The following is a 14,898-nucleotide window of genomic DNA, read 5'->3' as shown; positions in this document are numbered from 1 at the left end:
CGCAGCAATGTTTCGCATGTGGCTAAACTGGGAAACATCGAGGAAAACATGCGCGCAGAAAACATGTTTCTGTCTTCCCTGGGCACAGAATACGAACGAATTTCTTCGTGGCATGGGTGCCGTAGTGGTTTACTGCTCGCCTCTCACCGTCGTGGTCCGGATTCCAGCCCAGGCTCGGACTGGATCATATATGAGTTGAATTCGTTTAATGCAGTGTTCGATCCCTTGCCACGAGGGTTTTCTCTGGGATCTCCAGTTTCCTCCCTCCGTAAAAAGCAACATGTGAGTTGAGTGTTGTATGTTGTAAATATAGAATGTAGTGGTAGTGCATGGGAAGGGAGCCTCACGAAAGAGCCCCGTACGGGAAGTGATGGTTGTAAAACACAGACTGCCGGAAATGCGTCAGTTTTTTTGACGATTTCTCAACTAAAATGAATACGACGTTTGCATAATGGTGTCATTTGACTCCTACTACCATAATGCTTAGCGAATTTTCTTTCTTATTTAAATTTGCATTCCCTCATGGGAATAGTATGACAGTTGGTGCTAATTAACTGAACAAGGGAAAGTGTGCAAGGAAGTTTGGTAGTTGAAGTCGATGACAAAGTCCTATTCTAATCTTAATGAAACATTAATGATAAAAAGGTAAATTTAACACCTTGAAAAGATGTAAAAACTTACTGACGTTTCGGACGCTAGTCCTTCGTATTCTACTCCGACGAAGGACTAGCGTCCGAAACGTCGTTAAGTTTTTTCATCTTTTCACAGTGTATAATTTACCCTTTTATCATTACTGTTTCATTAGAAACACCGACGCAGCTCACACTGGTGTTTAGCTAGTTATCTCTTCTAATCTTAATGAAAGGGGTTTATCTATGAGAAGCGTCCAGCGAATCTAGATGAAAAGGAATATAAATGAATGAATGAATTAAAGAAAGAATGAATGGAATATAACGCCTGAAGATAGTTCAAGCCCGCGATGCTAACTGCTACCATAGTTCCCAGTCCCTCTCGTCCCAGCCAGGGAAGGTTTCAAAATGGCGGAAGAGGGTTCATCATCTGAAGTCGATGTCTTGGAGAGTCTAAAATCAGAGCTAATACTAGACTACTGCTCTTATAAACTATGGAATGAGTTCAAGAGAAGTTCACAGATGACCAAAGGCTTGTTAAAAATCCTTAAAGGTTAGAAAATATAGACAAAATTTCAGTTTGTTTTAGTAAATGGGGAATGTTTTTAGCGCCAAATTCAAAGCGTTGGGAAGCGTTGTGTTGACAGACCAACGATTTGATTTGGTTTTCGTTGTTTAACCTACTGTTCTTGTCGCTTTTAACAAAATCGTGGATGCTCATTACATTGGAGGTTAAAATTAGATGGTTTTCATGGTACGTAGCCTTGTTGCAGAGCAAAACAATACGAAAAAATTTCCTTGCAAAAAAATCGATTTTCCTTTCACATACCACCAGTTATCTATTGAAGTGTTTATCAAGCATATCGTTCTACAGGCATGCATTTTTTAGCACAGAAAAGTTAAGAAATGGTTCAGATAAAAGTAATCTAATATATCAACTTTATGCAGAAAAAAATCAACTCCTAAATTCCTATTCGATCACTGAATGAGGGCCACAGGTTTGTTAGCTTCTCGCTATTACCACCATTTGCATTGCTGCGTGGCCACCCCAAACAAAAATCGTGATGTGCACTTTGCAATAGACTGCTGTCAATCAAACACATTGGCATGTTTTACACGCTTGTGTGATTCAATAGGCGCCAAAACTTGTCGATTGTGTACAAGTATTATGAGCCACACTCACTGGGCCTATCCGGGCAGATCCAAATGCATGTGAATGACGGCAGTCTATTACACGTCATTCTTTGTCTGGGGTGGGCGCGTAGCAATGCAAATGGCGGTAAGTGCTACCCTTGTAAAAAAGGTCAGTTTTTTAGTGCACACAACATTGTTCTTGCTCTCTCAAGAATTAGCGTGGAACTTGTTTAAGTGGAAGACAATCTACATGTAGCAAATCTTACCACGAACTTAACTTACACATTGTGATTGGCTGAATTACTGGGAGACAAAGGAATGTCATGGCTTGTCAAACCGACTGCATGTGCTGTAAGTCAGTGCCATACATTTCGTTAACCAATCTTATGGGAAGCCATTTCAATGTTACAACATGTCGTACCATGTACATGCTGTAAGTCATTACTGTATGTTTCCCACTCATACGAAAGCCATTCTTATAGGAAGCTATTTCAATGTTACAACATGTCATTCTTATAGGAAGCTATTTTAATGTTACAACATGTTGTACCATGTGCATGCTGTAAATCATTACCGTACATTTCCCACTCATACGAAAACCATTCTTATGGGAAGCCATTTCAATGTTACAACATGTCATACCATGTACATGCTATAAGTCATTACTGTATGCTTCCCACTCATACGAAAACCATTCTTATAGGAAGCCATTTCAATGTTACAGCATGTCATACCAGGTACTTGTTATAAGTCATTAGCGTACATTTCTCACTCATATGATAACCACTTTGATGTTACGGCATGCTGTAATGTGTACATGCTGTAAGGCATTACCATATGTTACCAACTCATATAATATCCATTCTTATGGGAAGCCATTTCAATGTACATGTAACAGCATGTCGTACGTACTGTCAGTCAGTACCATAGGTTTTCCATATGATAATCATACTCATTGAAAGCCATTTCAGTGTTATAGCATGTTATATTTTGTGTAGTTTCAGAAATTATCCATACTCACCCCACACAGGAATTTTTTTGGAATTTCCAAAGAGTGGGGGGATCAGAGAAAGAACAAAAATTATAGAGTTTGTATGGAAGGAAATTGGAATTTCTGAGGGTAGGGGGTGGGGTCTTTAAAAATCCTCTGTGAGGGGGGTAAGGATAATTTCTGGAACTACACATTATAATATTTGTGTTTTAATTGTAAATCAGTATCATATGTTTCAAACTCCTATAAACCCCACTCTATTGGAAATATTATTTTAAAATAATTGATATGCATGTTGATTTTATGAGAATATAAATTTATTTTATGCTTCAAATCCACAGATGTTTATATATGCAAGGAAAATAATATATTTGATGAAGAACTCAAGAATAAGTTAAACTGCACAAGATTCATATGTGGTTTGTCTGAGGCCAGAGTCCTTACAGATGACGGCAATGTTAAATATAAGGATCTACATCCAAACTGTCTGTCACATGCAGAGGATGTGTTGAAGATGTATCCCTTCTCGGCATCGGAGCAATCTCATTTTAGGAATATGATGAAATTACAGGTAAGAGATTTTTTTGACAGGGATAGCATTCAACAGCCAATGGCTTAAAAAACTGTGGCCAGTGTAGTGATGAGTCAGGGCTAGACTAGGAAGACATTTTCTTCGCACTGTCATTTATTAAGACTAATTCATACATGTGGTGATGCGTGATACAGGGCTCGAAATAGCGGCCTGCCAATGGCCAAATGACAGGCCAAATTTCAGGTTTGGCAGGCAAAAATAACGATGCACTGCCAGATGAATAATAAAATGACATGCAAAATTTACTGGAATGACCTCCTTTTACCCTGCTCCTTTACTTTGGCAGGCTGAAAAAAATTTCTATTTCAAGCCCTGGTGATATTTACATTGTTTGAGATAATCGTGCATTGTAAGCTAATCTGTGATTACTACATCCCTCCCTTCTCCGATGGATACCAAATAAATTATCATATTCATACTAATAATTGGTTATAGGCCCTTTGCAGCTAAGCAATGACGTGCTGATTAATTCACTGAGAGCAAATGAATGAACATTTTGATTCCCATGAGTGAAATATACTGGAGAGCAAGGGCCTACTAATCAGTTCATAGCTTCATTCTAAAAACAACAGTAACTACAGCCAGGGGTTTCATTAAATTTTGAAATGAACACTACAAACGTGAATTGTACTCAAATGTGATCAGCCGGCAAATCTCGCCGGGCTGATGTTTTCCACTCCCCTAGTGATTCCTATCGTATCTTGATTTTTTAGCTCATCGTATCATCATACAGAGCTGGCAAACTAAGCAGAGCAAGGAAGATTTTCCTACAGCTGTACCCCGAAACAACTGAAGCCGATGAAGTAAGCTAGATCCGTGAACCTCTATTTTGTGTAACAATGTGGGGACTCATAGAATAATTTATCATTTGTCACTAGCTAAAAGTTAAAGTTTAAAAAAAAAATCAGAGTCCTTGATAGGAATTGAACCCATGACCTTCGGGAGGGAAGTCAGATGCTCTAACCACTGAGCTACATAAAAGACTCAATGTGGGGACTTGTTTGGGTTCCCTGTGTATCTTGTAACACAGGAAGCCCATGGTTTCATATTCTATTCGGAGTTGCCACTGAAAAGATATCGTTTACATTTATTTTACTTCTGATATAGGAATATCAAGATGAGATTCAAGAGCTTCTTGATTCTGAAAATGAAACCTTGAAACAAAAAATTTTGCTTCGATTCTCTTATGAGAAATTTCTGAGAAATGTTTGTGATTTTCTCACTCCTCTGTGGGAAAAATATGACATACCTCTTCTTGAAAAGGTAAGGAAAAGTAGGTTAGAATATGTACTTATTGACTGAGTGGGAGGGCCATTAGGGAAAATATTTGGCTCGAGGTGATGCTGTACGGATTAAGCGCAAATGACCGAGAGCCAAATATTTTCCCATACGGCCCGACCTTACTCAGTCAATAAGCATTTTATCATATGACCCTAAATAAAAAAGAAATTTTAAAAGTTATAAATTATGTCAATATGGTCCCAGGACTCAAGCAGGGCCGTACGGATTCATACGGCCCTGCTCGCTCAAAGCCGTACGGCCCTGCTCAGGCCATTTTCCCATAGGTTCTTCTAAAAGCGCACGCCCGGGCAGATACGTGTCATATGATAATATGTACTTATTGACTGAGTGGGAGGGCCACATGGGAAAATATTTGACTCAAGGTCATGCTGTGCGAACCAAACGAAGCCACCATATAACCCAATTTTTGTTGAAAAATCCTACTAAAATTGGTAAATACAGAGAGCATAAATGAGAAGGCCAGGAAGGGTTTTTCTGGCCTGCTCACGTCAACCTGTCCGACCCCCATCACATGACATTTTCTAAAGGTTTTATTAAAGCACACAGGGCTGTAAGGGTCATACGACAATATAAATTCCACCAGCCCAATTCTTAAGAAAATGAATGCTCCTAAAAATGAGCACTATGTATGTTTTATATATATATTCATTCATTCTTCTATATACCAGTATTTTAATCTATTCTCCATGAGTCCACCCTTTCGACAACCCATCTATTCACTCACTCATCCATCTATCAACCCATTCATTCGTTTTTTCATTGTCTCCCTTTTTTTCTGTTTAGTTTAAAGGTGAATTGAGTAAAGTGGACGATGGAAGGTATAGCTGCAGTATATGTCTCTCTTTTTAGCAAATTTATGATATAATTATGAATATAAGATGATAATGATTACAATAAAATGATAAAAAGAATATATATAATGATGGTGATGATGGTGAGAGTGATTGTGATGATGATGATGATTATAATGGTGATGATGATTGTGATGATGGTGAGGATGATGTTGAAGGTGGTGATGATGATTGTGATAATGATGGTGATGATGATGGTGACGATATGATGATGGCGATGATGGTGATGATGATGATGATGATGATAGTAATATGATTTGAGAAGAAATATAGTAATTAAGGATTATACATAATTATGAATGATGATGTTGATAAGTTGATGAATGATGATGATGGTGATGAAAGATGATGGCAATGATGAAAGATGGTGATTATGGATAAGGATGAAGAATAATGATGGTGATGGTAATGATAATGATGAAATAGTTATAGCATTTCCTCTTGTTTTTTCCTGTTTAGAATCCCTGGGTTTTTCCTCAAAGCATATCATGACTGTAGTGTCTTTAAGAATGAAGATTGTGAGGCATCCTGGCAATCTATCATTAATGAAACTCACCCAGATATAAAAGCATTTAAAAAGAAACTAAAGAACAAAAAAGAAACTACTACAGACAGTGCAAGTGAAAACAGGAAGGTAAAAGCTACAATAGACCCTTTTCCAGTTCCAAATTACCGCTGTGTTTCTTGATTACGCACTCATTTACTCGGGCTAAGCCTCGATTTTGTGTAGAATATTCACGTTTTCCGGTCAAATTCCGTCAAGTTTCAAAATTTTCGTATTGTTGAACTTGTGCATTCTTTGCTTTACCGTTGGTATTTGCGAGTAATTAGACACTGATTCGAGGCTTAGCCTGAGTAAATGAGTCTGTAATCAAGGAACACAGCGGTAATTTGGAACTCGAAAAGGGTTTATTCAGTCTGATTGGCTGACTAGTAAAAAAATAAGTTAGGTGACCATGGTTGGGCACATCGCACTGTAAGTAACATTGATGATAAACGTCTTTTGATTGTTTGAAACAGAGTGCAATGGATCATGATAGGTCACTATCTTCTGATGTCGACGAGGAGATCATGAAATCCAGACAAATAATTATTAAGCTGACCAAATCATCTAAGCAGCTCAAGTAAGATGACTTGTGTTTGTTCTGGATTAATATTTGTATAATTATAAATTATGAATATTATTATAAATATATACAGTAATGATAAAAAGGTAAATTATACACAGCGAAAAGATGAAAAAACTTACTGATGTTTCGGACACTAGTCTTTTACTCCGACGAAGGACTAGCGTCCGAAACAACAGTAAATTTTTCATCTTTTCACGGTGTATAATTTACCTTTTTATCATTACTGTTTCATTAGAAACACCGGTCAAAAGAAAAAGGCCACAAACCATTTATCAAAAAGGAAATATATTTAAGAATTTTAGACCTGCTACATGAAGGAAGTATTAGAATTAAACATTTTTGGAAAGTTTGGAAGTTCTGAGCAAAATGCGAACGAAGTTATGGCAAAATTTAAATGTTGACATTTATGTGTAATTTTTCTCCGAGGGGTGTTTTCTTATTGTTTTAGCTTCTTATAACTTCCTAAGGATTTGATCTTTTTCTTTCAAACTTTAATGATGCATTATTAACACTTATAGTACACTCAACAAATTACTTGACTCTGATTGGTCGAGAGGAGTACAATTGTAGCATTAATTGTACTCTGTAGGAGTACGGAATTAAGTCGCTATGGCAACATGGCCAAAACAATGTCAAAACAATTATTTTCTATCATTCTGTACTTAAAAAACACATAAATAAAATTTTAAAGCCGTAAGGACTAATCTTTTTTTATGCATTTCAGTTGCGCGATGGACTGAAAATCGGCCGCCAAATAGACAAAGATGAATGGCGTCGCTTCGCATTTTTTACTGAAATTTTGTTGAGTGAACTATAAACAAAAAATCGCACGATCTTCTTGTACAATTTGGAAATTAAAGTGCTACTACGATGAAAATCGCTCAAACTTGGATTCAGCTGAAACTTCCTAAAAATACTCTTTAAAGGTCCAATAATCACTGTATGAAGTGTTTTCTCGATATTCAGTACGAAAGTATGATATTTTTACGATTATTTTTTGGAGTCTGTGACGTCATACACTCAACATCAAACATTGCTACATATATTTCTTTGTATATAAATCCTTAATTTATTTTATTCCTATGAAGCCCAAAGGGTGGCTAATGTGCTTATTTCACATTACTTGTGACTATAATTTATATTTTTGGGTGTTTGGGTATTTCTTTCTCCCTTTACTACTGATATTTTGATCATAAACTACAAAGAAATGTATGGAGCGATGTTCGATGTTGAGTGTATGATGTCACAGACTCCAAAAAATAATCGTAAAAATATCATACTTTCGTCCTGAATATCGAGAAAACACTTCATACAGTGATTGTTGGACCTTTAAAGAGTATTCTTATTTAGTTTCAGCTGAATCCAAGTTTGAGCGATTTTCGTCATAGTAGCACTTTAATAGACACTCCTAATGCTTTGAAAGGTGCAATTACAAGAACTTTCAAAACATTACTCGTGCCTATTAATTTCCTAATTGTACTCAAGATCTTGTGATTTCCTATACTAATATCAATTATTGGATAGCTAATTTTTGCCAAAATGATGAATTAATTGATGATATGTTAATTAGTGTCGGCCATTTATGAAAGTGGTGTATGGGTAGATGATGTCCAGTCTTCCATGGGGTAATTTTATGTTTCTGTACGACATGCTCCACACTCATGATTCTTGTCTTTCAGTGAGTTCGTAAAGAAAAGAAACCAAAGATCTGCTGCCAATGAAGGCAGCGACGATGAAGATGATGATGATGTTACTGATGATAATGAAAATATTAGGTATTGTCTTTATAGCCTGCATAGCAGCACTTTTGAGAGTACTGTCAGATTTGTATACACGGAAACCCCCCCCCCCCCCCCAAAAATCCCAAATTGAGAATTGTTGGGAATTTCCTTGAATTCCCAATTGACCTATAACATTATGACGTCACAGTTTGTTCACATGGGCAAGAATGATAGGAATTTAGGTGAAATTTTCTTTCGTTCAGGATGTTTAGTACAACATTTATCTGTCATCACCTTTCCCCGTCTAATTAACCATTTTTTATTGTGATTTAATTCGTTTTGCTGCTATTTTGCTTCCTCTGGTGACCATGATTCTTAGCGTTAAAACAATAGATTGTTTTGATGTGACGTCATAGTGTTATAGGGCAATTCGAACACCAACGTTGGGATTTATTGTTGGGAATTTCCTTCTAATACCCAATAGAAAAACAAAATTCCCAACAAACTAACATTGTGAATCAGTGCCACGTTCCCACTTTTGTTCTCTCTGGGAATTGGATGGGAATTCGTTGGGAATTCAAGGAAATTCCCAACAAATTTCGGATTTGGGAATCCGGTTTTTTTTCCTGTGATAAGGGGGTCTTACCTATTCACCAGCCATGGTTGATAAAGAAAGGATGAATTAAAAAAATTTAGAAGTTTTTCTTATGTTTTAAGCTCATACATGAAACCAATTTGTGAAATGGATCGTTTTATGAGGGGGTACTATATGAGATGACGTCATTATTTGTATGCAATTTATGATGTCATATTTCATTAAAAAATTAGAAACTTGCGTGCACTTGTTTGGTTTGAACCAAAAGTAAGCTAAATATAGCTAATGATAAAAAGGTAAATTATACACCGTGAAAAGATGAAAAAACTCTGACGAAGGACTAGTGTCCGAATGAAACATTAATGATAAAAGGGTAAATTTAACACTGTGAAAAGATGTAAAAACTTACTGACGTTTCGGACGCTAGTCCTTCGTATCTTACTCTGACGAAGGACTAGCATCCGAAACGTCTGTAAGTTCTTTCATCTTTTAACGGTGTATAATTTACCTTTTTATCATTACTGTTTCATTAGAAACACTGACGCAGCTCACACTAGTTTTTAGCTAGTTATATCTAAATATAGCTAAGTTGAATTGGAACAAAATTAAGCCTCATTTTTAAAAACAGTGAAAATGCCAGGCTACCTAGTCATGTTGAGAATTTAAAATCTAATATTCAACAATATTTGCCGAAGGGGAAGTGAATATCAGGAAATATTTACCGAGACGCGAGATAAATATACCCTGATATTCACTGAGCCTGAGGTGAATAATTTTCTTAGTATTTTTAACATAAGTGAATGTAATAAATAACGGAGAGAGAGGATTTTTTCCATTTTTATTTATCTCTGCAAGCGGCACAGATCAACAAACAATGCGTATGCGCGTGCCTGTTATGTTCACCTGTAGGTGTACATAGCAGCATAAGGCGTAAATTGTGACCAATGAGCGCGCCAGATTTATTACATTCACTTGTGTAAAAATACTAAATGCTAATAGTGCTATTTGACTCAACCAGAACATTATTCAGACATTAAACAATGACACAAATGGTCTCTTGTGTATTTGTCTTTGTATGATGAATGTTCTGGTTGAGTGATAGCAACTATTACTCACTAGATAGTAATATTTGTCAGTATCAACTTTGTTTTTATTTCATGGTTTTACTGCATATGCTCTATAAGGGTTTGGCTCTCTGTCATTGGTCTAGTGACCATTGATTATCATAAATCATTATCATAAATTTATTTCTTTCATCTAAAGGAAACAATCCCCTGCCAAGGAAAGCACCAAGAACAAAAGTCCCATGAAGCGGAGCCCTTTGAAAAGACGATGGAATGACCATCAAAAAGATGCAGAAGTCATTGAATGGTCTCTGTCCGAAGATGAAGAACATCAAACTATCTGTAAGTAGTTCTGCTGTGCCTTGGCTGTACAGGTTGAATACTCTTGTGACAGCATTTTATCTCTATGTAGTTCATGCCTGGGGTTGCAGGTTTGATTCTTGACTGAACCTGTGACAATGTGTAGTTCCAAAAATTATCCTCATCCCCCTCACGGAGGAATTTTTTTAAGATACCCCCCTACCCCCCGGAAATTCCAATTTTCTTCCATACAAACTTTGTAATTTTTGTTCTTTCTCTGACCCCCCTACTCTTTGGAAATTCCAAATTCCTCTGTGGGGTGGGTATGGATGATTTTTGGAACTACACAATGTAAGTCCAGAACTGGGACTTCTACAGTCAAATCTTTGCTTTGCCTGTCATTTTGACCAGCAACTTTTAACCAGCAATGAGGTATAGCTAAGCTAAAACTAATTTGGCCTGTGATGATGACTGGTGACTGATCAGCGATTACCTTAATAAGCTCTGGTCCCTGTGAGGGGAGTAGAGGGTGTACAACGTCATATAATTTTGGGAGCTGCACCTTGGGGGGTACTCCGGGAAAAAAGTACTGGGGATGCTCGTCGGAAATTTTCAAAAAGACCCCTAAAAGATACCAGAAGTCTTTAAAAAAGGGCGTGGCTGAATGATTTTTAACCCCTAAGAGATACCACAACAAATAATATTAAATTTTATATAAAAGCACCTAGGATAAGCCATATCGATGCAGGCTCTCTCCTTTTCCGACACCTTAAGAGATACCAGAAAATGCTGATTTTCAAAATTCGCATTTAACACCCTAAGAGATTAAACCCCCTAGTAAAGGATGAGTGCAAAGCTCCTAATTAGAAGCTACAACACTCTCTTTGATTCCATCTATACTCCTAGTGAAAGCCATGTATTTACGGTAGATGTAATCCTAACATTCTCCTAGTACATGTTCAAATACAAGCCTCTTTCAAAACTGCAACAATTAAAAAAGTTGCTTAAGGCTTCATAGGGGTTCTTAAGCTATACTCCTTATTCTCTACTTTCACATCCCCATAATGCCTTGCGTCTTTGGGGGGTAACCAATCAAAAAACTGTCCCAAATTGAAAGGTTTCTTTTGAATTTATACTATACCTACTTTTATCTGTACAATTCTGATTATCAGTTTATTCCAAGTTATTTTTGCGTGTACAGATCATCAAGAGTTTTGGTCTTACAGAAAATCTATTGACTTACAAAAAATTTTTAAAATTTACCTTAAATGTCTTCAAGCTTCTATCTTCTTCTGTTTTTTACTTCTTCGCTTTGTTTTTGGATACCAAACAAGGTATTGTCAACATTGTCTGATCAGCCTTCAGCAAAATAAGTGGGTTTTTACCCTCTGGTTACCCCCCCCCCCCCCCCCCCCCCCCCAAGATGCAAAGTATTATGGGGATGTGAAAGTAGAGAATGAGGTTTTTCATAGCACAGGGAAGTCACATTGAGTTCAGATGACATCTTGTAGAAAATCAGAAGTACTACCAGGTTTTTCTATGGCTGATATGAGTTTGTTTGGTGTGTTGTTATCTCTCATCATCTAATTGACATGTTGGTATCAAATATTAAAAAATTTGTCATTTGAGACTCAAGGTGTGAGCAAGCAGCAGTAAGGGGGACTCGCGAAATCCAAAACGCTAAGCTCCGATTTTCGCGGGTATTACAGGCGTCAAAGGCCCCTCCGAAAACACGCGTCCCCCGCGGGAATTACCCGTGCGCAGGGTATTTTGGTAGCGCGAATGTTAAAATATTGTTGGATATACGATGCACGAATGTAAAGAGTTTGTTTATGGACTTCTGTGTAAAGTGCTTGAAACCCAAGTTTAAACCCACTAACCAAATAAGTATATTTTGTTGTGGTAAAAAAATGCAAATAGAAGACGACACGTCAGCACAGTGTACGAGTGTGGTAAGAATATTCGTAATGCCGTACCAAACGCTACCAGAGAGCAGTATTACGCCAATGGAGGTCGTAAGAAAACACCTTATAAGAGAATAAAATATTTAGGGACTGGATGAGTCATATCCAAGGTTTATCGACCGGTATATTTAGACAACGAAGTAATAAAGAAGAAAATCATAGACCACTTAGAAGAGCCAACCCCGCAAAGTCTACGGAAGACATTGAAAAATTAAAGCTAGGGAAATATTACAAAGCTATTCCCTACCTTTTGTCTTAAATTACCGGTAAGTCTATTCCCGAGGTTTTCTGATATGACAAAAAGCCGAGTGGATGTTTTGTCGGCTGGATAAGGATATTCCTTATACCCTGACGTAATTTACGAAATATTTTATGAAATAGACCCCAGCCACCCCCTGTTAGGATGGATTTCCGAGGCGACAATAACATATTACGTGTATTTATATGAAGCGTAATTCATAACGATGAATTTTTATAAAATAAACTTAAATAGTACGCACGCTTTGATTGGTTGATAGCCATGTTTGCATGAGGGTATGTAAACACAGTTTTGACGTCACCACTTTCTTGTTTTTTCCCAGTATAAGTTCAAAAATTTACAGTTTCTTTCGAGAAAAAAAAACTCCCCAAAAATGTATTTGAAGACGAAGTTCCAAATTTTGACTTGTGTCAGGGCCCTCAGGCATAAACCTATGGTCTCAATGCAGGTCTTTCTGATCGTTAATATCATGACCAATCCTCTCGTTGGTCACCGCGAAAGATAAGAATTCCCTCAGGAGCTACAACACACGTCCTTCGTCAGGACAGAACAGCTTCGGTTGTTCAGCGACGTGCTTTCTCATGATTTAAATGCACCACCCGATAAGGAATACAAGTATGTCAAGGAAACAGTCAGAAGCTTCAAACTTTTTCCAGCGATAGCTCTTCAGCTCCACAAAAATAAATATCTTCACGAGGTGAGACGAAACAATCAACTTCGCTGCCATGTTTTCTGGCTGTCAAATTGAGCAAACCACGTTTCTTTTTTCAACCGAGAATTCCAGTCACAGTGACACTCAGTTATCTATACTTTTGATCAACTTTCGTAAAGATAATCAATTCTGAAATCTTTTATTAAGAGTTTATATTCAATCTTTGGACATTTCTTGTATTGTTTAAAGTTTTAGAATGATAAATGTTGAAAATAGCTAGCGATTCTTCTCGCTTCACATTTGCCTCCTTGGCGTTTATTACACGAAATTGATTGGCTAACGATCAAAGTTCGAGATGTAGGAGAAATTTTATTTTGATATGAGAATAAATTCAAATAAAGATTTAGTTTCTTGCAAGTGGTATGTGTTTCCCTGAGTATTTATTTATAAAAGCAATAGAAAACTTTTTTCTCTGTATTACATAGCCTGATAGCAACACTGGGGGGTTGGGAGCACTTCTCGACAGTTAAATGCAAACCCTACTAGTCGGGTTTGCATAACTGTCTCGAATTCTCCCAACCTCCCCTCGTGTGCCTATCAAGGCTATGTAAACACGGAAAAAGTTTTCTATTGCGTAAATATTACGCGTAATAATTCGCCAAATAAGGTCATGCAAAATAAACGTTAATTAAGCGTAATACGACATTATTGATCACATATGAATAAGGCATAGGTTGGAGCAGCTAAGTCATGGACCTAGAATCCTTTGGGTCTTTCGTTTATCTCTCAAAATTATCCGGGTCACAAGGTGCCAGCAATGAAGACGCTTGGTTCACAATTGAGAGAAAAATATCCAACCTGCTGGGATCTTTCCTCGTTCCCCAAGATCAACAAGGATCGCCTGAAAGACGTAGGAAAAAGTTTGCATGAGGCGAAAGACCAGAGTCTTTTTACGAGCTATGATGGAATCGAGAACGACCTAAGAAGGGGAGCCCAATGAGTGCCTCGAAAGCATAAAGATACTTGGTAAAGCTGTGGAGATTCACGAAAAAGGGGCCTATATTATTCTTCTCTTCAATGAGAATTTTTCATCATATGTCTGAAGGGAATGACGAGTTTGAGGCAGTTCAAGGAATATCTGCTCGAGGCTGATTTGTCTTATTAGTCAATGCACATTTTTCCTCCTAGATTTCACACCTTGTCTAATAGAGTAATAATCAACTTAGGTTGTTGTGAGTTGCCTCTCAGGTTTTTTGTCGTGAATTTGGAAATCATACTGCAGGTAATGTATGATGATATCCAAAGATCTTGGAAAGAAAAATGGACTTGACGAAAATAAAAATTGTGAAATACTTAATAATTACGCATATTTTCTGGACTGTCGTTCGATATGCAAATGAAATCCTGTCTTGTTTTTTTCAAAGCAGATGTTTACTGAGCAGCTTTCTTTGAAGCTCTTCTTTTTTGCCTCCTGGTAGATCTTTTTGCGAGATTCCTCGGAAAGATTCTTTTACGACTGTTTTTTTTATTCCTTATGTCCGTCTTTAATTTCTGTCCTTTTTTCCTCTTTTTCCTCTTCGGCTAAGATAAGCGAGAATTCCTACAACATCTATTTGGTATTTTACGGTCACGCAAAAGCCTTTGAGACAAGGTCGTGATCGTATTAACTTTAGCCCTTGACAGAGCTATTGTCGTACCCTACCCTTGGTCCCAT

The 14,898-nt window shown here is 37.2% G+C and overlaps 1 protein-coding gene and 1 long non-coding RNA gene across 2 annotated transcripts; one reads left to right on the top strand and one right to left on the bottom strand.

Moving 5' to 3' along the window:
* The first annotated feature begins 991 nt into the window (after positions 1-991).
* Positions 992-10,998, top strand: LOC148912160 (uncharacterized). The gene is made up of 9 exons (XM_089028127.1): positions 992-1,182; positions 3,096-3,325; positions 4,060-4,149; positions 4,454-4,609; positions 5,432-5,466; positions 5,959-6,133; positions 6,520-6,623; positions 8,309-8,404; positions 10,209-10,998. The coding sequence occupies exons 1-9, from the start codon at positions 1,038-1,040 to the stop codon at positions 10,357-10,359; spliced, it is 1,182 nt and encodes a 393-aa protein (XP_088884253.1). The 5' UTR covers positions 992-1,037; the 3' UTR covers positions 10,360-10,998.
* LOC148912159 (uncharacterized) lies at positions 10,074-12,558 on the bottom strand. Its single transcript, XR_016119409.1, has 2 exons — positions 12,521-12,558; positions 10,074-10,459 (listed from the first exon to the last, which is right to left on the bottom strand). It is a non-coding gene; the product is annotated as an uncharacterized LOC148912159 (long non-coding RNA).
* Positions 12,559-14,898: the final 2,340 nt, after the last annotated feature.

Source organism: Actinia tenebrosa, unplaced genomic scaffold (genome assembly GCF_029948245.1).
Source record: "Actinia tenebrosa isolate PJP-AT-01 unplaced genomic scaffold, QUT_ActTen_1.0 PGA_scaffold12__29_contigs__length_12842862, whole genome shotgun sequence".
Lineage (NCBI taxonomy): Eukaryota > Metazoa > Cnidaria > Anthozoa > Actiniaria > Actiniidae > Actinia > Actinia tenebrosa.
The sequence above is the reverse complement of the archived record's forward strand: the minus strand, read 5'-3'. Positions and strand labels throughout refer to the sequence as shown.